The sequence below is a fragment of the Gadus chalcogrammus genome, chromosome 16, assembly GCF_026213295.1.
Source record: "Gadus chalcogrammus isolate NIFS_2021 chromosome 16, NIFS_Gcha_1.0, whole genome shotgun sequence".
Lineage (NCBI taxonomy): Eukaryota > Metazoa > Chordata > Actinopteri > Gadiformes > Gadidae > Gadus > Gadus chalcogrammus.
In genome coordinates, this window is record NC_079427.1 from 13,413,361 (window position 1) to 13,435,655 (window position 22,295).

At 43.0% G+C, this 22,295-nt stretch overlaps 3 protein-coding genes across 5 annotated transcripts; 2 read left to right on the forward strand and 1 right to left on the reverse strand.

The window, feature by feature from the left end:
• Nucleotides 1-559: 559 nt before the first annotated feature.
• Nucleotides 560-4,280, forward strand: mmp30 (matrix metallopeptidase 30). The gene is made up of 11 exons (XM_056611851.1): nt 560-787; nt 1,172-1,288; nt 1,574-1,701; nt 1,887-2,035; nt 2,261-2,386; nt 2,508-2,669; nt 2,814-3,003; nt 3,178-3,302; nt 3,406-3,571; nt 3,778-3,881; nt 4,017-4,280. The coding sequence occupies exons 1-11, from the start codon at nt 653-655 to the stop codon at nt 4,118-4,120; spliced, it is 1,506 nt and encodes a 501-aa protein (XP_056467826.1). The 5' UTR covers nt 560-652; the 3' UTR covers nt 4,121-4,280.
• Nucleotides 4,281-9,823: 5,543 nt separating this feature from the next.
• On the forward strand, nt 9,824-19,423 carry tbrg1 (transforming growth factor beta regulator 1). Of its 3 annotated transcripts, none has more exons than XM_056611848.1 (15): nt 9,824-10,351; nt 10,570-10,727; nt 11,043-11,100; nt 11,201-11,289; nt 11,576-11,612; nt 11,874-11,936; nt 12,256-12,483; nt 12,687-12,757; nt 12,988-13,232; nt 13,405-13,541; nt 13,871-14,017; nt 14,290-14,387; nt 15,512-15,622; nt 15,846-15,994; nt 16,448-19,423. In XM_056611848.1, the coding sequence occupies exons 1-15, from the start codon at nt 10,283-10,285 to the stop codon at nt 16,480-16,482; spliced, it is 1,695 nt and encodes a 564-aa protein (XP_056467823.1). In that variant the 5' UTR covers nt 9,824-10,282; the 3' UTR covers nt 16,483-19,423. The 3 variants fall into 3 exon arrangements, with proteins under 3 accessions (XP_056467823.1, XP_056467820.1, XP_056467822.1); XM_056611845.1 differs by having other exon boundaries at nt 9,825-10,351; nt 16,443-19,423; XM_056611847.1 differs by having other exon boundaries at nt 9,826-10,351; nt 11,201-11,283; nt 16,443-19,423.
• Nucleotides 16,427-21,533, reverse strand: siae (sialic acid acetylesterase). Its single transcript, XM_056611850.1, has 10 exons — nt 21,291-21,533; nt 20,205-20,366; nt 19,775-19,929; nt 19,514-19,652; nt 19,176-19,338; nt 18,611-18,711; nt 18,318-18,451; nt 18,042-18,208; nt 17,618-17,801; nt 16,427-17,419 (listed from the first exon to the last, which is right to left on the reverse strand). The coding sequence occupies exons 1-10, from the start codon at nt 21,376-21,378 to the stop codon at nt 17,132-17,134; spliced, it is 1,581 nt and encodes a 526-aa protein (XP_056467825.1). The 5' UTR covers nt 21,379-21,533; the 3' UTR covers nt 16,427-17,131.
• Between the last annotated feature and the right edge of the window lie 762 nt (nt 21,534-22,295).

A 22,295-nucleotide genomic window follows, 5' to 3' on the forward strand; every position in this document is an offset into this window, starting at 1 on the left:
AAATCCAACTGGACCAGGACCTGGACGGGTCGCTGGACCAGCGAACCGTCATATGGGTCATTTTGGGTGAGATTAACAAACAACCTATTCCGTCGTTTAGGTTGGAGAACATATTGCGTGTCAGATTTTACTTCCTCACTGGGACATTTTGTTTTACACACACAGACACACACAGACACACACAGACACACTCACACACCTTGGTGCCTTGGTGCCTTGGTGCATTGGTAGGTTTGCATTGTATTTGAGACTAACCTTGAGTAGGTTAGGGGTGTTGGAACAATATGTGATACTTTTTGTTCCAGTAACATAATTCTCTATGGCATGTTTTGAACCATCCTTTCCTTTGAAATAGAAAATTGGAAAATAGACAACGTAAACCTTTGGACCTTACGCAATTCTCTAATAACAGATGAACAGAAAAGCCCTCTCGTTATCAGGTGGGGTCATATTGACGTCCATTCCCTCTCTCCCCCTCTGGCATAAGTAGGCCAGTCGAAACACAGTGGAATGCCCCTCAGTACTTGTTTTCTTTATCTTGTCCAATCAGCAACATACACACTGGGTTCTCCCAACACAGCCTACATTAATAGAGGAGGGTAAAGTCTGAGTAGATCAGACCTGTGTTTTCTTTTGAGGGAGACAGAGATATATGGTTCCATCCACCATGGCCTCCACACCGGCCTGCTGGTTGGTTCTGCTGGCCTGGCTTACCCTGTGCAGGGCCGCACCGACCCCTGTGACCCAAGTCCTACCTTCACCCGTGCAAGACGAGGCATTTGCTGAGGTAATGAAGAGTATATAATTAGCTCATATTGCGAACACTCGAATGCTAACAACACAGGGTAAACAATGTCATTAAGGTTTATGATGGAAATCCCCTCTATTTTGTCTGCATACCATTTATGGTCTTTATTACTCAGTTTACCCTTGCTTTTTGGAATTAAATTTAGACTTACCCTGCGTTATACTGTGCATTTGATAAATATAACCCTACAGTTGTATCATATGTTGAACATATACAATGAACTCAAATAAGTCTCCTCCAAATAAATTGTCATGAGAATACTCTAAGGACACTTCCTATTGTAAGAATGGGATTGTAATTGGGCCTGGGCAGTTTCTTTGGACAACAATTGTTTGATCATCTACAATCTTTTTTACCTTACAGGAATACCTTTCTCAGTTTTACGCTGATGTTGGAATCACCAACTCTTCATTTAGAAGCATTACCCTGACTTCTTTCAACGAGAGCCTCCAGGACATGCAGGCCTTCTTCGGCCTGGAAGTATGTCATACTGACTGATATGATAAGAATGCTAAGAATGAAAATCTATTAACAGTGTGTGTGTGTGTGTGTGTGTGTGTGTGTGTGTGTGTGTGTGTGTGTGTGTGTGTGTGTGTGTGTGTGTGTGTGTGTGTGTTGTGCATGGTCAGCATTTTATAAAAAAAATTATATATCTGTTGTTATATATATGTTTTAATTTTTTTTAACCCAAAGAACATTTAAGACTCTTTTTGCAAAGACTCTGGTTGTAAATTGGTTCATTTACAACCAGCCACTGCTCCACAGGCAACGGGTGTCCTAAACAATGAAACGGTGGAGGCGATGAAGGCGCCCAGGTGTGGCGTGTCAGACATCAGCAAATACGGACACTTTGCAGGGCGACCCAAATGGGGGAAGAGGCTTATAACCTACAGGTAGCATACAATTACAGAAATGACTCAATGAGATTTTATAAGGCACCCCAAATTCCAATAGTAATGATATAGATGAGAAATGTAATTCTGACATTCCTTTGGCGTTGATGGTGGGACGTAGGCAGAATATAAAGTAAAGTGGCACCTTCTAGGCTTCTACAATGATGGTGAACTGATTTTGACAGGATCACGCGGTACACTCGGGACCTGAGCCAGAGTCTGGTAGATTCAACCATAGCTCATGCCTTCAAGCTCTACAGCGATGTCATCCCTCTGGACTTCCAACAGATCTACGGTGGCAATGCAGACATCATGATCCTCTTCAAAGGGGGATGTAAGTCACGATTTATGCAGGAAACTTATTTCTGCATTGGAACAAATGCAGTGTTGAGTTGTCTGCATTGAAAGTACATATTATTATTGATTTATAGTATAGTCTAATTGAACTAGAAGATTGACCAATTTTTGCCATTGACACTTAAATGGTCAAAATGTATGTTGACTGTATACATAAACATGTATATATATATTTATGCACTGTACTTTCATCGTTACAAAGATCATGGAGACTTCTATCCCTTTGATGGACCCAACGGCGTCTTGGCCCATGCTAACTCACCTGGTATAGCTGAAGGCGGGGACACACACTTTGATGACGATGAGATGTGGACGCTAACTCAAAGAGGCATGTCTCTATATCATATCATGGTTCCTCACTCAACAGCCCACTAGCTGGGTAAAGGTTTGAATGAAACTTTCCCAGGTTGAAACTCAGTATAATACAACATCTTCCATCTTTTAATCAGGTGTCAATCTGCTTCTGGTGGCAGCCCATGAGTTTGGTCATGCGCTCGGCTTAGATCACTCCAGGACTAGGAGTGCGCTGATGTTCCCAACCTATAGATACGTCAACACCAACGGCTACAAGCTACCGGATGATGACAGACGTGGAGTCCAAGCCCTTTATGGTCAGCACAGAGCTTTGCTTTAGGGCCGGGAGGCTAATAAAGACCCCTGGAACCATTATTTAACTTGACTATAGCAGAGTTTTTGCACAAAAGGTAGTCACACTGATACAGTGACACGCTTCATTGGGTTTCCTACCTCTACAGGCAGCCGTACACCCAAACCCAAACCCAATCCGCCTCCAGTGCCAGAACCCGAACCAGAGGGGCCCACAGAGGAGCCTGAACCCATGCCCGACCCAGCGATCATCAACCCCAGTGGAGAGAAGTGCAGCCGGAGCCTGGTGTTTGATGCTGCGTGCTCCATCAGGGGAGACCTGTTCTTTTTCAAAAGCGGGTACATCAGACACTACAGATTATTTGACTTTTTAGAACTGTGTATACATTTATAACGTTCTGGTTGAATTTAACCGTGTAGCTGAGAATCTATGTGGTTGAATTGAACCAAATTTCAACCACATAGGTCCTCATTTGAATTCTGTTCCAATACTTCTGCTTTACACGTCTATAGGTACTATTGGAGGAGACGTCATAGCGACATCGTGCTGACTAAAGTGAGCTCCAAATGGCCTCAGATTGACCAAGTGGATGCTGCCTGTAGTGTACCGCACAAGGACTTTGTGTATTTATTTGAAGGTATTCCCGTGTAATTCAACATTGCCGATATGTCAGTGTGATTGTCAATGTAAGGATTAGCGTTGATCCAATTTCCAAGCTAACCTCCAACAACTTTTCTCAGACCAGCGCTACTGGGGCATAAAGGCGTATACAAAGGAAATAATTCCAGGTTATCCAAAGCCAATTACTGGCCTGGGCCTCCCTTCCTCTGTCAGTAAAGTGGATGCAGCTGTCTATGTGGCAACGACTGGGAAAACACTCATCTTTGCAAAAAGTCAATATTGGAGGTGGGTTTGCTGAATATATATATTTTTTTGTTTAAATGATCACATGTACTGTATCGGCTGTCAGTACAGCCTGCATTTTGTAGGTATAAATAGGTTATAGGTCTTATAGGCCTGTTCAGCCCAATTCACACAGCTGTGTCGGGACATTCCCTTCATTAAATGTATCAATGTATGCAACTGCTATACGTACGATGTTCACATTCCAGCTACGACGAGAGCAGAAACCAAATGGACCCTGGATATCCAAGATACATCTCTCAGGATTTCCCTGGAATAGGCTCAAAAGTGGACGCTGCCTTTACTAATTACGGTAAACACACACGTCACACCAGCCCCTTCAAGTTTTACCCATACCCCAGGAGTCAAGCAGCTTAACACATGTCCCGTGATAAGCACTGGCTGTGTTCTGTTCCATCCCAACACACTGAATGTTTCCTTCCGACAGGATATATATACTTCTCCAATGGGCCACGGCAGATGGAGTACTTATTGGCCTACAAGAGAGTTGCACGAACTCTTCTTAACTACGGCTGGCTCAACTGTTACTAAAAGCTCACCTGTCCCAATGTAACAAATAAATGAAAAAATGTTGCTGAATTTTTTTTCATTAAAACATAATATACTCTTGTGTGACTTCAGAGGTGAATCTAATAACAAATGATTAGTGTGTTTGGAATGGTGCCAAAAATAAATGTGTCACATTCAAAGATCTTTAGTTCTCTAATGATTTTTTGACAAAAATATACAAAAAATACAAAAATAATAAAAGTGGACCAAAAAAATGCTAATTATTTATTTGTTTTGCAATTTATTGCAATTAATTTCTGAATATTTTTTAAGGCAAGGCAACTTTATTTATCTAGCACTTTTCATACACATGGCAGACCCAAAGTGCTTAAAATATAAACATTGTCATACAATAAAAGAAAGTGATAGATAAGTAACAGAAAACATATGCAGAAAATGAGTAAAATAGATCAGCATTTTAGAAAGTGCAATGTATTTAAGATCAGATCAACAGTCTCTCTGGTACCCACGTCGGGACTCCAACCCGACCTAAAGGAACTTTATCCTTTCTCTGGGACTCCAACCCGACCTTAAGGAACTTGGTCCTTTCTCTTGGACTCCAATCCAGATTCTAGGACTCTAACCCAGACAGAACTCGGGTCTCAAACCCTTCAAAGTTACCCACGTCAGGACTCCAACCCGACCTAAAGGAATTTGGTCCTTTCTCTGGGACTCAAACCCGACCTAGGGGACATGGTCCTTTCTCTGGGACTCCAACCCGACCTAAAGGAACTTGGTCCTTTCTCTGGGACTGCAACCCAGATTCTAGGATTCTTACCCAGGCAGAACTTGGGTCTCAAACCCTTATCAAAAAAAGCGTTTTAGAAAGTGCAATGTATCTAAGATTTAGCAGAAAGATAAAGCAAACATAAAAGTCTTCAGTCTTGTTTTAAAGCTGGTCAGAGTTCGGGCAAGTCTTAAATGCTGAGGGAGTTTATTCCAGCTATTTGTTGCATAGTAACTAAATCCTGCCTTCCCATGTTTCGTTTTTTCTCTTGGGATAATTAACAGAGTAGTCTCAGAAGATCTTAGGGGTCTAGAAGGCTTATGTAGTGGAAGCATAAATGTTGGCCCAAAACCATGTAGGGATTTATAGGTTGACCTACATTAAGCCAATGTAACGATTTAAGAATTGGTGTAATGTGTTCAAATTTTTTGGTCTTTGTTAGAACTTTAGCAACAGCATTCTGAACAAGCTGAAGTTTCCTTGGAGTATTTTTTGGGAGACCCTTCAAGGAGACCACAGCAGTAGGCTAATCAAGCTTACTGTGATAAAGGCATATACAAGTTTTTGTATGTCTTCGGTGGACATGAGCCCTCTAAGTCTTACTACTTTCTTTAAGGTGATAATATGCAGATTTTGTATCTGATTTGATGTGACTCTCGAAATGTAAATCAGAATGCATGATAACCCCACCCAGTCCCACGGAAATACGTGACACTGTCACGTCATTTGATCTATTAATTCGTGATCTGGGTCACGTAATTTCAATTTTTTCGTGCCAAAAGCACACATTTCTAACAATATGACAGCTTTTGGCCACCCGTCTCTACTTTCATCTTTGATTCTGGGAAATTGTGACAATTCACAGATATATTTAATGCATGTGCGCTGCTCTGTAGGCAAACCACAACGGAAAAAAGGTATCTTCTTCATCTCTTCTTTTTCTAATGAGTTTGAAATTTGTGCTTTTGGCACGAAAATGAAATGATGTGTCCCAGAACACGAATGAATAGATTAAATGACGTGACGTGACAGTGTCAGATATTTCCGTGAGACTGGGTTGGATAACCCCTAGATTTCTGGCTTTGATTGAGGTTGTCATGGACAGAGAGTGAAGGTGTTGGGTTACTTTAAGCCTTTCCGTTTTAGCACCAAATAGCCTACAATTATCTCGGTTTTGTCCTCATATAGCTGAAGGAAATGTCGGCAAATCCAGTCTTTCACTTGCTCAATGCTATCACAGCAGATCTATGGGCCGATAGTCATTTGGTGATAGCGATACATAGATTTGCGTGTCATCAGCATAGCAATGATGGTCAATATTGTTATTTTGATTGATTTGCCCTAGTGGGAGCATGTAGATGATGAATAAGGAGGGTCCTAAGACTGTGCCTGAAAGCCCCACCCGGTTTTCTAACCCGTCCAAAAGTATTGTATGGTCTACACCAGGGCTATTCAACCTCCTTAACAAGTGGGCTGAAAACGAAAACCACTGGGGGTTCATTGGCAAAACAGAGTAAAACTACGTGAATGAATCGCTACAAATAATTCGTACTTAAAGTAGTGTTAACTTAATATATATAGTACTAGGCCTACTACATGGAATAAACTTGTCAGACGCATTCCTTCCTTCTTCACTTTTAATCGTATCATTATAAAAGATTTTGTTCTCACATATTTTGGACACGTATTTAGAATTAAACAATGTTGTTTGAATCATCACAAAACAGAACTCCTGTACATATGAGACATTTTGAGCCAGTGAGTCAGTGAGAAAGATTGCACTGCATTTTTTTGCCTAGTTTGGCTCATCCTGAGACACTCATGCAGCTACTCATAGGTCATGGAGCAAAGTGCCCTTGTTCTGATGGCATTCATATGAGAAAAGCTGGACTCACACGTATCGGTTGAGCCAAACATTGTCAGAATAAGTGATGCCAGTTCCTGATTGTGGGGTACTGATACTGGCTAGTATCACCGGCTACACACAGAAACCTGATTTGCAGGCAACTATGTTTCTCCTTTATTAAACAATTTTATTGTATGCAATCTTGCGGGGCAGAACAAAATTAAGAGGGGCCGCATGTGGCCCACGGGCCGCTAGTTGATTAGGCCTGGTCTATATCTGGAATATCTGTTAAATGCCGGCCTTTTTACCTACCCAGAGAACACTCATGTATTGTTATTATGGCCGTTCACGTACCCCCTGATGCTAATGCCAAACTAGCAATGAAAGAGCTACATTCTGCTATTAGCACACAACAAACTGCTCACCCAGAAGGGGTATTTATTGCTGCAGGGGATTTTAACCATTCAAACCTGAAGTCAGTACTCCCCAAGTTCCACCAACATGTCTCCTGCCCGACCAGAGGGGACAGAATGTTGGACAAAGTGTATACAAACATCCCCGATGCCTACAAGGCTATACCACTCTCCCACCTGGGTCAATCTGACCATATTTCCCTGCTGCTGCTGCCCAGATACACAGCCCTCATTAGCCGGGTGAAACCCACAGTGAGGACTGTGAAGATCTGGCCCGAGGGTGCAGAGGCCGCTCTACAGCTTGGGTTTCAGCGCACAGACTGGAGTCTGTTCGCCACCAATGCCACCTCTGACTCTCAGCTGGACATTGAGACATATACCTCCTCTGTTCTGGAATATATTAATAAAGGCGTAAATGATGTCACAACTCATAAGCAGATCAAGATATACCCCAATCAGAAGCCTTGGATGAACAAGGACGTCCGTCTACTGTTAAAGGCCCGCGACATTGCTTTTCGATCCGGCAACGAAGAAGCCTACAGCACATCCAGGGCTAACCTGAAAAGGGGAATACGGACCGCCCAACCCAGCCACAAACTACGGATTGAAGAACACTTCAATAACTCAGACCCCCGACGTATGTGGCAAGGAATACAGGCCATCACAGACTACAGAAGAGCAAACTCAACCCCCCTTACCACCACTACCGACTTTGCTAACGAGCTTAATCACTTTTATGCCCGCTTTGACCGTGACAACAGCACTACGCCTGTCAAAACTACCCCACCACCTGGCGAACAACCCCTCAGTTTCACTGCCTCTGACGTGCAGTCAGTGCTGAGCAGGGTGAATGTAAGGAAGGCAGCTGGCCCGGATAGCATCCCTGGGCGCGTGTGGAGAACGTGCGCTGAGCAACTATCTGGAGTCTTCACCAACATATTTAACCTGTCACTGGCCCAGGCTGTTGTTCCCGTGTGCCTCAAGACCACCACCATCGTCCCCGTGCCCAAGCAATCTAACCCAGCGTGTCTGAATGACTATCGACCAATAGCATTGACCCCCATCATCAACAAGTGACTTGAGAAGCTAATCTTAGCTCACCTCAAGCCCAGCCTTCCTCCTGCATTAGACCCCCACCAGTATGCATACCGTGCCAACAGATCGACTGAGGATGCCATATCCACAGCCCTTCACTCTGCCCTCACCCACCTGGACAATAGCAATTCCTATGCTAGGTTGCTATTCATCGAATTCAGCTCAGCTTTCAACACAATCATACCATCTGATCTGATCATGAAATTACACAAGCTTGGCATCAGCATATCCACCTGCAACTGGATATTGGACTTTCTGATCAACAGACCACAGACGGTGAGGTTAAACAACCTCTCCTCCACTACACTTCCTCTACACACTGGTGTGCCACAAGGGTGCGTGCTCAGCCCCTTACTGTACACCCTCTTCACCTATGACTGCTCCCCCATTCACAACTCCAACTCCATCATCAAATTCGCAGACGACACAACAGTGCTCGGCCTGATCAGGAATAATGATGAATCAGCCTACAGGGAGGAAGTCCTGCACTTGGCAGCTTGGTGCGCTAGTAACAATCTTGTGCTCAACACCATCAAAACCAAAGAACTCATTGTTGACTTCCGGAAATCAAAGGCAAGCATACACTCACCCATTCACATCAACGGGGCTGAAGTGGAACGGGTCACCAACTTCAAGTTTCTGGGTGTCCATATTTCACAAGACCTCTCCTGGTCACTCAACACCTCCACTCTGATCAAGAAAGCTCAACAACGCCTCTTCTTCCTCAGAAAACTGAAAAAAGCTGGACTCTCCCCTCAGATCCTCCGGAACTTCTACCGCTGCACCGTTGAGAGCATCCTCACCAACTTCTTCACGGTGTGGTATGGTAACTGCACTATGGCTGATAGGAAAGCCCTACAGCGAGTCGTTAAAACTGCTCAGAAAATAATTGGCACATCACTCCCTGCCCTCACTGATCTTCATCATTCACGGTGTCTGCAACGTGCAAACAAAATCATCAAGGACCACACACACCCCAGTCATGCCCTGTTCTCTCTCCTCCCGTCCGGGAGACGTTACAGGAGCCCCAGGAGTCGCACCAGCAGGCTCAGAAACAGCTTTTTCCACAACATTACAACACTGCTCAACACAAAGACCCTACACTAGCCCCCCCCCCCCCCCCTTCTTGAAAATGGACTATGGTCAGTCTGACTACCTCAAACCACCTATGCACTTTACCTATGCACTTTACAATTAATGAGGATCAACTGTATTAACTGTATTAACCATTTATGTATTACTGCACTTTATATTCAGCTGCTATCTGCTATCTGTGTTCTATGTATTATTATTATTATTATTATTATTATTATTATAGCGCTGCTTTAACAAAAACGTTTTATTGATTGCACTACTGGTTAGAGGCTAAACTGCATTTCGTTGTACTGGTTGTCCTTACTTGTGCAATGACAATAAAGTTGAATCTAATTTAATCTAATCTACACAGTGTCGAATGCAGCACTGAGGTCTAGTAGCAGTATTGAGGTTTTTTTTAAGTAATTTTTGATAATCATGAATTCCCAATACACACATTCCTTGTTTGTTATTATGCTCAATTTTTTAATTTGTATGATAAATTAGTTTTATTAAATGGCATACACATCACATTGTGCTGCACAACTACCACAAGGGTAGCCTGGCTAACGCCAGACGTAGAGATGAGGTAGCGCGAAATGAAATCTCGCGCAACGCAACATGGGTATACCCAGGCTACCACAAGGGCGCAGTAAAGCATTGGAAGCACTTTGAGTAGCGGGAGTCCCACGAACTACATTTCCCAGAGAACTTACACTGAGGCGGAAATCCGGTTCCATGGAGTACCGGATAATAGCTCCGTCCAGGTCACGAAGCGCCCCGACGTTTGTTTATGGTTCCCGTAACAATTAAACACATTGACAAGTGAATCCAGTCCGCTGCCCTCTAGATAGACAGTGGTTAATAATCCCATATCTGAATTAAAAGACAACAGTGCACATAGTCCTATTTGTTTCGTCGTAATTCATAATCGTGGTTTGTAAAGTTCCTTGCTACGTACGTGCACTTGTGTTGCATGTAACAATGCAATGGACACAAATGAAGGCTCCCCGATGATTCATGGAAAAGAGCAATCTAAACGATTTGAAAGAAGTGGGGTATGTTTATGATTATTTTGTTCTTGGGAAGTGCAATAGGCTAGACAAATGTACACCTCTGGTAGTCTAGTCCGACGTCATGTAACATACTCATACTCATCTTCAACCGCTTATACGGGGTCTGGTCGCGTAACGTTAATACATGTGTTGTATTCCTAGTGTGTCCATGTAATACCTCTCATCTTACTATGTTGACTGTTACATGTCTTGTATTCTAGCCCTCTTCAGCTAGTAACCAGGGAAGAGGACTTTCTCCTATGGAGTCCCTCAACACTTTTGAATCCGAGATGGAGACGGATGGACAGGGACACTACTCTCTGTTCCCTGCGCTTGACCACATCGCAACCCTGTCAGGCGCCTCAGAGACGCTCGAAAGGTGGATGGAAACTATTTAGTGGTTGTGTGTTAACTCTAGCAAGATATCACTTTTAAAAAACGGCCAACCAATTCATCAACTTGAATGGGCATTTGGGAACCCATCTGTTGTTAAATGTTTTTTGATGGGAGCTCCATGACATTTCGGTGAACTAAACCTATGCCATTCATGTAATATATTTTGATTGGTTAATTTAGTGTAAATGAAACATATACCTTAACGTTACTCGTTAAACGTTTTTTTATGGGAGCTCCATGACTTAACAGTAAACTAAACGTATGCTTTACATGTCGATGCTTTATTTTCTACATCCAGCGAACCATCCAGTGATATCAGTGAGAAGCCAAACCTAACATGGCTTGATGCTGCACAGGTATTGTCTTTACCAATTTATGCTTGACCCACTAGGTTTTTTAAAGTTGTGGTCATTCCTTTTTTTATTACGGATGCAATTATCAACTTCTCTTTTCCAGATGGTTTTGGAGGAAGCTGGGCGCCCTATGCACATCAAGGAGATCAAGCAACGAATCATCGACAGGGGCCTTATTCAATCAAAGTATATGTAATTCTGATTCCAATATTAATCTCCTGTAATAGCTTATTTATAGTTATAGTCTGCAATTTATTTTCTTATTATATTTGACCTTTATTCAACCAACAAGTCATTAAGTGAAACAATATAGCTTATAGTGTAACTCAATTCAATAAACTGTCTTATATAATATAAGTAATCTAGAGGTATTCCAAAGCCAAGCATTAATGCTGGTCAGTAGTGATTATGAGGTAGAGTTGGGATGGAGATGTGTTTGTTTCAGTTGCTACATTGTTGTGGGTTCTCTCCTTGACAGTGCAAAGTCGAGTCTGGAGGCTGTGATGTACCGTGAGGTAAGTGTGGATGAGAATGTCAGGAGCCTCCGTTGGACTCTAGGAAATTTGAGCACTTCCATTCCGTACTTTTGTCAACAAAAAAACCCTCATCGTATTCATTTTTATTTTTGTACCCTTCATATGTTTATGTATTTTATTTATTAGGACCAAGCAACATGTTTAGATTTATTGTCACTAGAATAAGTAGTCTTTGGAATGGAGTCCGCGGGAGGGGTTTCCAGCTCTATGCTCTGGCATCAGCTTCCCACTGTGTTTCAGACACAGAAGGGCAGCAGGAGATTCAAGAGGATTGAGAACAGAAATGGAGTCTTTGCGCTGTTGGTGAGTCACATAGGATGCATACCATGAAGGCGGTGCGTTCCAGAGGGTAAAACGTAGAGTGGGCGTAAATACAGACTGGCCAAGCTATTGTGATGTTGGAGAAGAATCGACAAAGAGTGATATATTTTCGAATATATTTTTTTATATTGTCAATGTCTATCGATTTCATATTATTGTCCCGTCAACTTTGGTCAGTTTTGATTTGATCATTCTCATTTAATTACATCCTAAACATGTGGAAATCATTCTGCATCCAAATAAATAGACAAAGTCCCGGCTTCCATTGTTGAAATTAACATAACCCCCCCCCCCCCCCCAGGGTGATGGGGAGCAGCAGCCGCCCTTCAGTGGCCCATCGTTCCTGGGCTCTCCTCCCCAGACCACAGCCTCCAGCTCTGGCTCTGCCGCCTCGCTGCCTGCCTTCCCGTCTCCCACCAGCTCCACGGAGCCCAGGGCCAAGGGCCGAAGGGGCCCCCGGAAGAACCACAGCGAACGGTACCGCCTCAAGTACCTGAGGCTGCGCAGAGCGGCGCGCGCCATGATATTCGTGAGTTAAAGGTTAACCCTTTCTAATGCTTTGTTTAGAGATGGTGGTGTTTTTACTGCGGTCGAACCTTCACTGGATATTCATTCAAGTGAATTGGAAGGTATTGTGTGGGAGCATGGAATCGGGGCATCAGCTGCACAAAACACAATTTTGAGGGACATTGGGTGGCTAATGAGCATTGTGTTTGTTTTGTATGCCCTCAGGAGAATGCAGCGCTCTGTGATGAAGTGGCTCATCTCGAAGAGAAGTTTCTCAGAGCCAAGGAGGAGCGCAGGTAAGACGAGATGTGACCCATGCTGTACCGTACCTGTCGATGTCAAAATAAACAGTTTTTCGTCTCTTTTGGATTTTTGCTAATTTGCCTCTGTTGAAGTTGATGATTTAGTTATTGAACTACTAATGATAATGATGTTGGATAAGCACATTTACAATGTGCGTCCACACATCGCTAAATGTTTGCAATAACAAAAATGTCCTTTATTATTAATTTCTTGTTCTCCTCAGGTTCTTGCTAAAATCCCTGTTGCAGTACCAGTCTTTCACGGAGGCGGAGCTGTTGCCCACCCCAAACACAAGCTCCCATCCACCTCTGCCACCCGCTTCAGCCTCCACCTCTGGGCCCCCGGGGACTTCTGGTCTGGCTGGGGGTCATAACCCTGCAACGGCTGGTTCCACAGGAGAAGACGGAGCTCATAAGAAACCCAAGAAGGAGCGTAGGGAACGAGGGAAAGAGAACGGAAAGGAGGAGGGTGAGCACAACAGGAAATTGCACAAATTAATACAAAACTGTTAACCTCTTCTCTGCTCGCCATTAACTCTGGACCCAACTGTATTGTCGTCATATTTTTGTGCGTGCATGTCGATATGCAGATAGGAATTATTCTCATAAAAATGACGTGTTTTTCTAATGTTCATGTCCAGTTCCGAAGAGGATGTCCAAAAAAAGGAAGGTGGCTGATGGCTGTCGTAAGCTGGTCCAGCCCATCGCTCTGGACGCGTCCGGGCGCCCCGTCTTCCCCATCGCCCTGGGGGGTCTGACGGTCTACAGCCTCGGAGAGGTCAGTAAAAGCTTCCTCTTTTGTTGAACTCGCACCATCATCGGATCCATAGCCTTCTGGAATGAAGCTCAGAGCGTCTGGCACTACTTTACACAAACGACCCCAGTCCATTGATATCTGTCCAACTCATCTCAACATGAAAGCAGCTGATGTATTTTTGCTACTTTATTACTTCTTTTGCGCTTGAATTGGTTTGCTTGTTTATTTGGGACATCCGTATGGCAAGAAACTCTAGTACATTTAAACATGGGTTGCTGCTTACAAAAGTATCATTATTCTTTTTTTATTAACACACACAGTATATTTCTATTTAATTTATTTGACCACAGATCATCACAGACAGAATGCTGTTCCATGACCAGTGTGCCATCTACCCGGTTGGCTTCTGCAGCACACGGGTCTTCGCTAGCATGAAGAACCCGGAGCAGCAGTGCCTGTACACCTGCCAAATCAAGGACTGTGGAGCGGGGCCCCAGGTACCAACAGGCCTACCTGGGGAGGACATGTCTGTTGTGTTATTATTGTATTCTCACTACATTATCAGACGGCAGTGGTTGGAATTTAATCTAAAGACTGAGAATCTAGCAGAGGCTAGGATGCATGTTGAGTATCCCTGAGGTGCACATATATCTTTGATGCTGAATTCTTATTAATAACAATAAGGATTATTATCATTTATAGTTTTAGTATATTTTATTTTGAGACCAATGACCAAATACATACATCAAGTGTCCTGCTGCTCCCCCAGTTTGAGATCGTCCCAGAGGAGGATCCTCAGAACGCCATCGTGGCGTCCTCCGCCCTCATGTGCCATGCTAACCTGCTGAAGGCCATCGCTGCTGTCAGGTACATCCCTCTGCCGCCGGTGCGGGCTCAAACGGCCACGCCGAAATCAAGATTAATATTTACGGTACCTAAAGGTATTGATCCAAAGCGCAAACCCACGTTTGTCTTCCTTTTAATTGAATTCTTTTTTTGATATATATTTTTTAATTGGTCCAGGACTGAGCAAAAAAACATGTCTCATATGTACAGTAGTTCTGTTTTGTGATGATTCAAACAACATTGTTTAATTCTCAATACGTGTCCAAAATATGTGAGAACAAAATCTTTTATAATGATACGATTAAAAGTGAAGAAGGAAGGAATGCGTCTGACAAGTTTATTCCATGTAGTAGTACTATATATATTAAGTAAACACTACTTTTATTACGGCAGCATAATCGTTTGGGGGCAACAACGCCCCACCACTAAACGTCAGCTTTAAGTGCTTGTTTTTGCCACTGACAGGCAGACAGAGAAATAAAAGTAATCTTAACTTTAACGTTGATCTGGTCTGTTCCAAGGATAAGTCTTGCGAGAATTGATTTTTTTTCAGGAAAAGAACGGTGTAATCGGGAGCTAGGGAGAGGAGATTGCTGTTTGTTGTGTTGCACTACTGGAATCTTCGCTTAGTGTTATCTAAAATACTTGGGTGGGTGTTGAGATTGTAATGACCAGTGGGACATTCCCTGCAACAAGATTTCAGAGAGGGGCTTCTTTTGAACGAGACTTAGTTGTTATTGTTAAGACAAGATAACAACAACTATTTGAATTAAGCATACAGTAAAGACGAAAGTTGTATTTATATGTTGTATATATTGAGATATATCACATTGTGAATATATAGTGTTAGATTATAAGCTTGTTAGTTGCCAATGCAAGCCCTTTTAGAACACATACCTTGGCAGGGCGCTTTTACCCCTGCAGTGTTCTTGCCAAATACAATTTCAAAATATTGTTGACCGCATTCGTTTCTACCCAAAATGATAGACTAATAGGGTCCAGGTGGAGAAATACAGAAGTTTTCTGGTAACTTTTCCGTTGACTAAAATAACACCCCAAAAAGTCTATATCAATCGTTACAGTTGTATTGGTATTTGGTATTGTTCTAACTGTTTTCCTGTATCTGGTAAACTGCTGTGCTTTAGGTCCAAGCCCATGCTGCCCATTGTGCCGTCTGGCGCAGACTTCTTCGGCTTCTCTCACCCAACCATCCAGAACCTCATTCAGAGCTGTCCTGGAGCACGCAAGTGCAGCAAGTATGCCTTCCTTAGCAAAAATGTGTCTGAAAATGTGTACATTGAGACACTTTCAAAGTGTTGAAAAATGTCAATGTAAGCATTCAGTGGTGACATTATAATTACATTTTAAAAAATCGGACATGCATGTCATAAAATGTGGATTACAGACAAAATGAAATAATGGCATGAATTAAAGTGTTCCCAGAAAGCCCACTGACAGGATGCTTATCCCCTCCCCTAGCTACCAGTGGGTACGGTTTGAGGTGTGTCGTCCCGGTGACGGACACGCCCCACAAAGCCTCTCGGAGGACGACGCCTCGGTCAACTTTGAGGCCTATCAGAGACATCAGGGCTTTGACGACAGCGTAAAGACAGACCACCACGCTTCAGGTTCATGATGGTTTTACATTGGATTATTGTACTGGGAATTAAGATGTTCTTTGCGGTTACTTAGTAACTTTGCCAATATCAACAGTATGTATAATGTAGACTTAGCTAAGTGCTTGGCCATGTTGTGTAAAATCTCCAAATCCTGGGTATGTATTCACCTATTTTCCACTTGGGATTATTTGTACATACAACTTTGCGATCGATTTATGGGCATAGTTAGTTCTGACGGGACGCCCTGTCAGCTAACTCTTACCGGTCCAATCAAACCGATGTACACTGATAGGCGGTCAATTAAAGTCCTTCCATCTAAAACACTCACTCTGCAAAGTTAAGTGTGCTGAGCAGAATCTCGCCCACCACCACCACCACCCCAGCCTCCACCTGCTTTGGTTCTGCTCTGTATTGTATGACTTATAAGAGATGCCATCCCCGTCCGTCTTTCCTCCAGGACAGACACCGCAGTCTCCTGGGGCATCACATCTCCCTAACTACAGCACCAGGCCTTCCACTTCCTTCTTCAACTCCTGAGCCCGTCCCAACATGGGGACTGGTTACAGGGCCCCTGATGACATTTATCAATGCCACTTCCAAAAGGAAACCGCCACGCTGTGATCATGTAAATGGGAAGGATTGTTGTTTACACTGTTTTCCCGCCTCCTGAGAGGGGAGAGGCTCCTTGTAGTGCAGGGAGCTGTTCCACTTCCATAATTAGCGTGGATACAGGATGTTGCTAATGAGTTGGCCTTCGCTGCGTTCCCTTCCCGCTTCATCCAAGGCTCTGGGATCCATGGAGCCAAGATGTTCTACATGGGGCATGTTTGTATCCTGAATAAATAGCTTGTTAATGAGGCAATTGTATTAACTGTCCTATGATATAAAATCAAAAACAAGGCTTGTGTATTTTGTAGAATTTCACACTTGGAAAGGGGTCATTACCTTGAGAGACAGCATGTTGGATTCCATTCAAAACATTATTAAAATTGGTTTAATTACAGTCTTTGTTGAGTAAATCCCCTCAGTTACAGTTATGTTAAAAGTTGTCTCAAGAAATTACTATAAAACTTATATAGATCATCAGATGTAGGACCATGTGTCTTCCCAAAGAACCAAATGATATGAGATATTTCACAGTTTATCTCACATTTCCCCCCAACGATCCCATAAGTTGGGAGCTTGCATTCCTAGGAGTACAGAGTTTGTGGTGGTGAACGGAGGAGCCGGTAGACTCCCCGCGGAGCAATAGACCGGACAGGCTTTGTAATTACAAGGGCGGTCCATCCATGCGTAGCGGACGGCAGCTACCTCATGGCTGGACGGACACTCAGCGCTGGACACCTGCACGCTGTAGGAGCTCCAGTTCACCATGGGAGCCGGTTTCCAGGGAGACTCGAGACTGCAATTGGCCTCCACCCCTGGGCAACAAATCTGGAGAGAAGGGTTTGGTGTGCAGTTATTGTGCACGGTTCGGTCTAGCTCTACTGGTAGTGATGGACAATTTGGATGAAGGAGACCAACAAATGTATGTTTTGTAGCCACATTTAAATTGCGTGAACCAAAGATAGGCGTGCACATGTGTTCATCTAAGGTGAATATAGGATTAAGAGTGGGCTGAAAGAATGATACCTCAAAGCCTCCTCCATTCCGGACAGTGATGGTTTGGTCATAGGTGATGATGAGGGAATTATTAATGAAGGTAATCTTTTGCGGGTATGGCCCAAGGAAGGGCACATCTTTCTCCCCATATGCTACGGCCCTGGCCCCCAAAGTCAGTCTGTTTGCCACTGTTAACTTGTCTCGTGGATGGATGCTGAAACATAATATGACGGAAATGAAACAATACCAGAGTACCACCTATAATACAAGACATGCAGATCAGACATGCTCAGGTCAAAAAGACAGTAGTGTAGACTATCCCCTGATAAGGTGATGGGACTTGTCAACACATACGAGATTACAGTTTTCAAACCTGGACTAACTATTCCTATGATTTCATTCGTAATTTGTGACACTTTTGAAAACCGGGTAGCAATTTGAAACCCATTCTTACGGATGGTAGGGTGAACTGTTATCTGGAAGATCCATGGCCACAGCCATGAACGTTTCCTTCATCCTTGGGTTGGGAGCTGTGCCAGTATCAGCTGTCTGGTGCCACCGGATGGTGCTAGCAAAGTTATTATAGCTTAAGCCAAGAGCCTGACAGACGCCAGGAGCTAGCTGAAAACATATCAGAGTAGATCATGACAAATGACAAATTGTGAGTGGTCAATGTAACGTTTTTTCTTTTTTTTTTTCCTTTAGGCTTACGATTATGATGCTGACTTACTTGAACAAAACCAAAGGGAAAGTTTAACGCTGTTTGTCCACCTGACGCCTCATGGAACGATGACCTCCAGTCATCGATCATGGCAGGGAAGGAACAGTTGTACACATCCTTATTGACGACGGTATTGGACTCTCCTTGGTAGGGAGTAAGGAGAGAACTTGACACAAAACAAATTATAATAATAATCATAATGTTATTGTATAATATTATATTATACAACAGTTGGTAATTGGCCTATATCTTACTTCTAATTATGAACAATATTTTAATAATGAAAGATAATATTGTAATACCTTGATACCAGATTGCTCCTTTGAGAGTCATTTTAAGAAATGGGTGAATCATCGCATTCCACAGCCGAGAATTTCTATTCTCACTTTTGTGCCTTGGAACGCTTAGAGAGAGACAACATATTCAAGTATCAAGCACCAGATAGTCGTTAGGGGGCAATGGGAAGTAAAATAGGTCAAACAGGCCAGGGAAGGAGAGGGACTCACCTGGGTTGGGATTATATGGCTATGCTTATTCTTTTTCATAAAAAAAAAAATCCATATCTGATAATTATCCACTCTTTTAGTACTTTCTAATTACAATTTAAACCTGTGCTATGTTACTTTACCACTGCAATTATTTACTCCATAAATAAAATCTTAACCTCAACATTTCCCAATATCAAAATGTGCCCATCCAAGAGTCAATCCATCCAGGGAATGGTTCTCTATATATTGTTTACTCCTGGTCCAATTTTAACTAATGTATGTTTTCTTATGAATTACAATTGTACATATCAACCCAATATAGCCAGAGATCTATAAAGCAAAGAACAGGTTATCCTGCGTGTGCGCACTATTTCCCCACATGTCATGCTCCAGGCCACACTGCTGCAGGGCTCTTGTTGAGGACCAGGTCTCCACCACCGTGCCCCCCCAACACGACTGCACCAGGCCTACAGGCGTACTCAGGTCGGCATACAGGAGCCGTCCAAACATCCAGCACAGGGCGGAAAATCCCTTCACAGACTCTGAAACACAGAAACCATAAAAATAGATTTGAAATCACCAATCAACCAGCGACGATTACAATCACAAGGTCACGGTTCATAGGAAGCCAGCATCATTTAGTTGTACTTAACTTGATGACATGTGGTGGTGAATACATTCATGGTTGTCGAAGGGGGCAGACAATCGTGTGATTACCTATGGTGGGCACAGACCATATCTGTTGCACTGCAGCCAGATCATCCAGCTCTTGATCACTCTGTCGCATTCCTGCCATGAACACACGAACCCTGGGGTACTGAGAGGTGAGCTGTAGCTCAGCTTCGGCATTAAAAACCTTTAAGGGTATAAGAAAAAAAAAAAAAAGTTCAAATGAAGCAAGTATAATAAATAATACGGTAACGGAAGATGTGAAAGAAGACAATTTTACGTTGTAGACATTGTGGACAACACACAAACCTTCTCTGTTTCAAAACACATGTTGCTTTGCCCTGAACAGAGCCACACCTCTCCAAAAAGCACATCAGTCAGGTTGACTGAGAGTTGGTCCATGGAGGCGATCACCGTGTAAGGACCTCCAGCCTCAACAGGGTCCAGGGTCACTTTCCATTTGCCTGTAAGGTGCGCCATTCAAATTTTAGATTTAGACAACTACAGCTGGAAAATAACTCTATTTTGGGTTTCACCTTCAACTTGAATGACATAGAGCTAAAAAACTTGAACTTTTTTGTTTCCCTTGAGGTAGTGTCAAGTCATTTAAACAGTTGAAGAGCAACCCAGCAAGGCTATACTATCATGTCTGACACTCTTTCTATAAGACGCCCCTCTCCCTTCGAAAGTCAACCTTGGTCTGGTTTCACTCATCACAACAAGCCTGCGTCCCTCTCACCTTCTGTGACTTTCACCGGTGGTGCATTCTGTGGCCGAGGCCCCAACAGAGTGACATTGACCTGCACTCCTTCAGGTCCAAAGCCCCACACGACGGCTCTCTCCGGAGCCTTCTGCAGCACCATATGGTCTCCATAGTAGGAGGCATAGCGCAGGGTCCCCTCTGATGGAAGCCAGGGAAAATGGATGGAGAGGCGTTATGGTTGGACAGGGTTTTTTGTGCCATGTTAAACACAGAGGGTAACCTTCAGGGGCCCAAGATATATAGTTTATTTTACAATCAACATCTAACCATGACATGCTTCTGAGGACATAAACCCTTCAAAACGGCCTGATGAATTTGTCTAGGAACGTGAAGGGTTGCTTGAAAAAGGCCCTTTGTCCGCCTATCAGAAAGAATGCTGCTGACTCTGCAGTTGGAAAATGCTATGCAGCTCTGTGGTTGGTAGGCCCGCTTTAACTTCTCAGAGGTCGAGTAATAGTAATTCAGTGCGACTAATTTCAGTACAGTAAAATTGAGAGATCAAATCTTCCCTCTAAATAGGTGGGTTTTGTTATCGCTAACTTTATGACGAGACCCACACAAGAGCTACAATTGGTTCAGAAAAACCAGAGCTTTTGAATGGCATTTCAACTACACCCACTATCACGATAGCCGTGGTTGACGCAATCAACCAATGAGCAAAAGCTTTCCTGTTGGTGTTTATATTGTCTGATGATGTAATGCGTTTTGCACCCCGGGCCGCTGCTGCTATCTCTATGTTCTACTGAAGTGCACACACAGCTTGTGTGATGATGCGATTATTTGTCAGGAGGATTTGCATTTTGCTTAAGAGGTAACTGTTTTTAGTTTTGGTGATGTTTCAGAGCTGGAATTGTCATAAGTAACTTTTGCAGTACTATAGACTTAACCTTTCAACTTAATTCTTCTTCATCTTGTCTTGCTTGCCAGAAGGAAATCATTTGTTTTACAAAGTCTGGAATCGCACATGCATGAAATAAGTAGCGTTGATGATCGTAAATTTGTTGGGCCTCAGAATTAATTGAGTTACACTATTGTTGTTTATAATACATATGGTTTACTTACCACATTTGCAAAGAGATGAAGAAACTTCAGGCAATGCACAGCACCATATAGATATCAGTGAGCTTATCCAATGATGCATGTCCCTCATGTAAAAAGAGTTTCGCTCCTGGCTGAAAAGGTCTTAAAGTAGCAGTATAAGGGTGTGTTCTTGACCGACAGGGGCCCTGAAAAAAATGATCTGGTTTTGTTTTTACTCACCCTCTCTCTATCTCCCACTCTGTCTCTCTATCTCCCACTGTCTGTCTCTCCCCAGTTTTATTTGTTTAGGCCGGTGTGCAATGTTTGGCTACAGCAGTGGTCACATGAAACCCCCTAGCACTCCCACCCCACACAACCAATCCAAAGCATGTGACCTGATTTATTCCATAACTTCTCCGAAGCTCAGTTCATGTAGTGAAATGAGAAATGCAAATGTATTTGGGACATTCAAAACGTGAACAAAATGAATGTTTGGGAAATTCAAAACGTGATAAAAATTTACGAAGGATATCGTGCACGTTCCACCAATGAAAGCTTCCTCTTGGTTGATTTACCCGCCATTAGAGGGAGAGGGGAACAGAGGCATTGTGTCTACGGTCTTCATTGTTTGGATCTCATGTGGGAACGCAAACATTAAGCATTACGTCTGGGTTAGTTCAAGATTCCAAGCTGAAATGATGGGAACCTAATTATGACATTGACAACGATCAACAAATTAAATTGAAATCTTAAGGGTTAGGCTTAAGGTTAGGGTCATAGTCCAAACCAAAGCAGTACTCTAGTGAATGAATGGACTCAAAGGACCTCAATTTTTTCAGTAAAAAAATGAAACGCTAAACAAATGATTCTGGATTCCGCACAGTGATTGTAATTATAGAAAACACAGAAAGAAGTTGCAGTAGTTGGTTATAGCCTATTTTCTGCAGCTTTGACAATTATATATATGCAGAGGAATTGGGGAGATATGCTGCTTTCATCAACCTCTATGGATGAAATACAGTATGATCAGCTCTGTGCAGAAGTAAG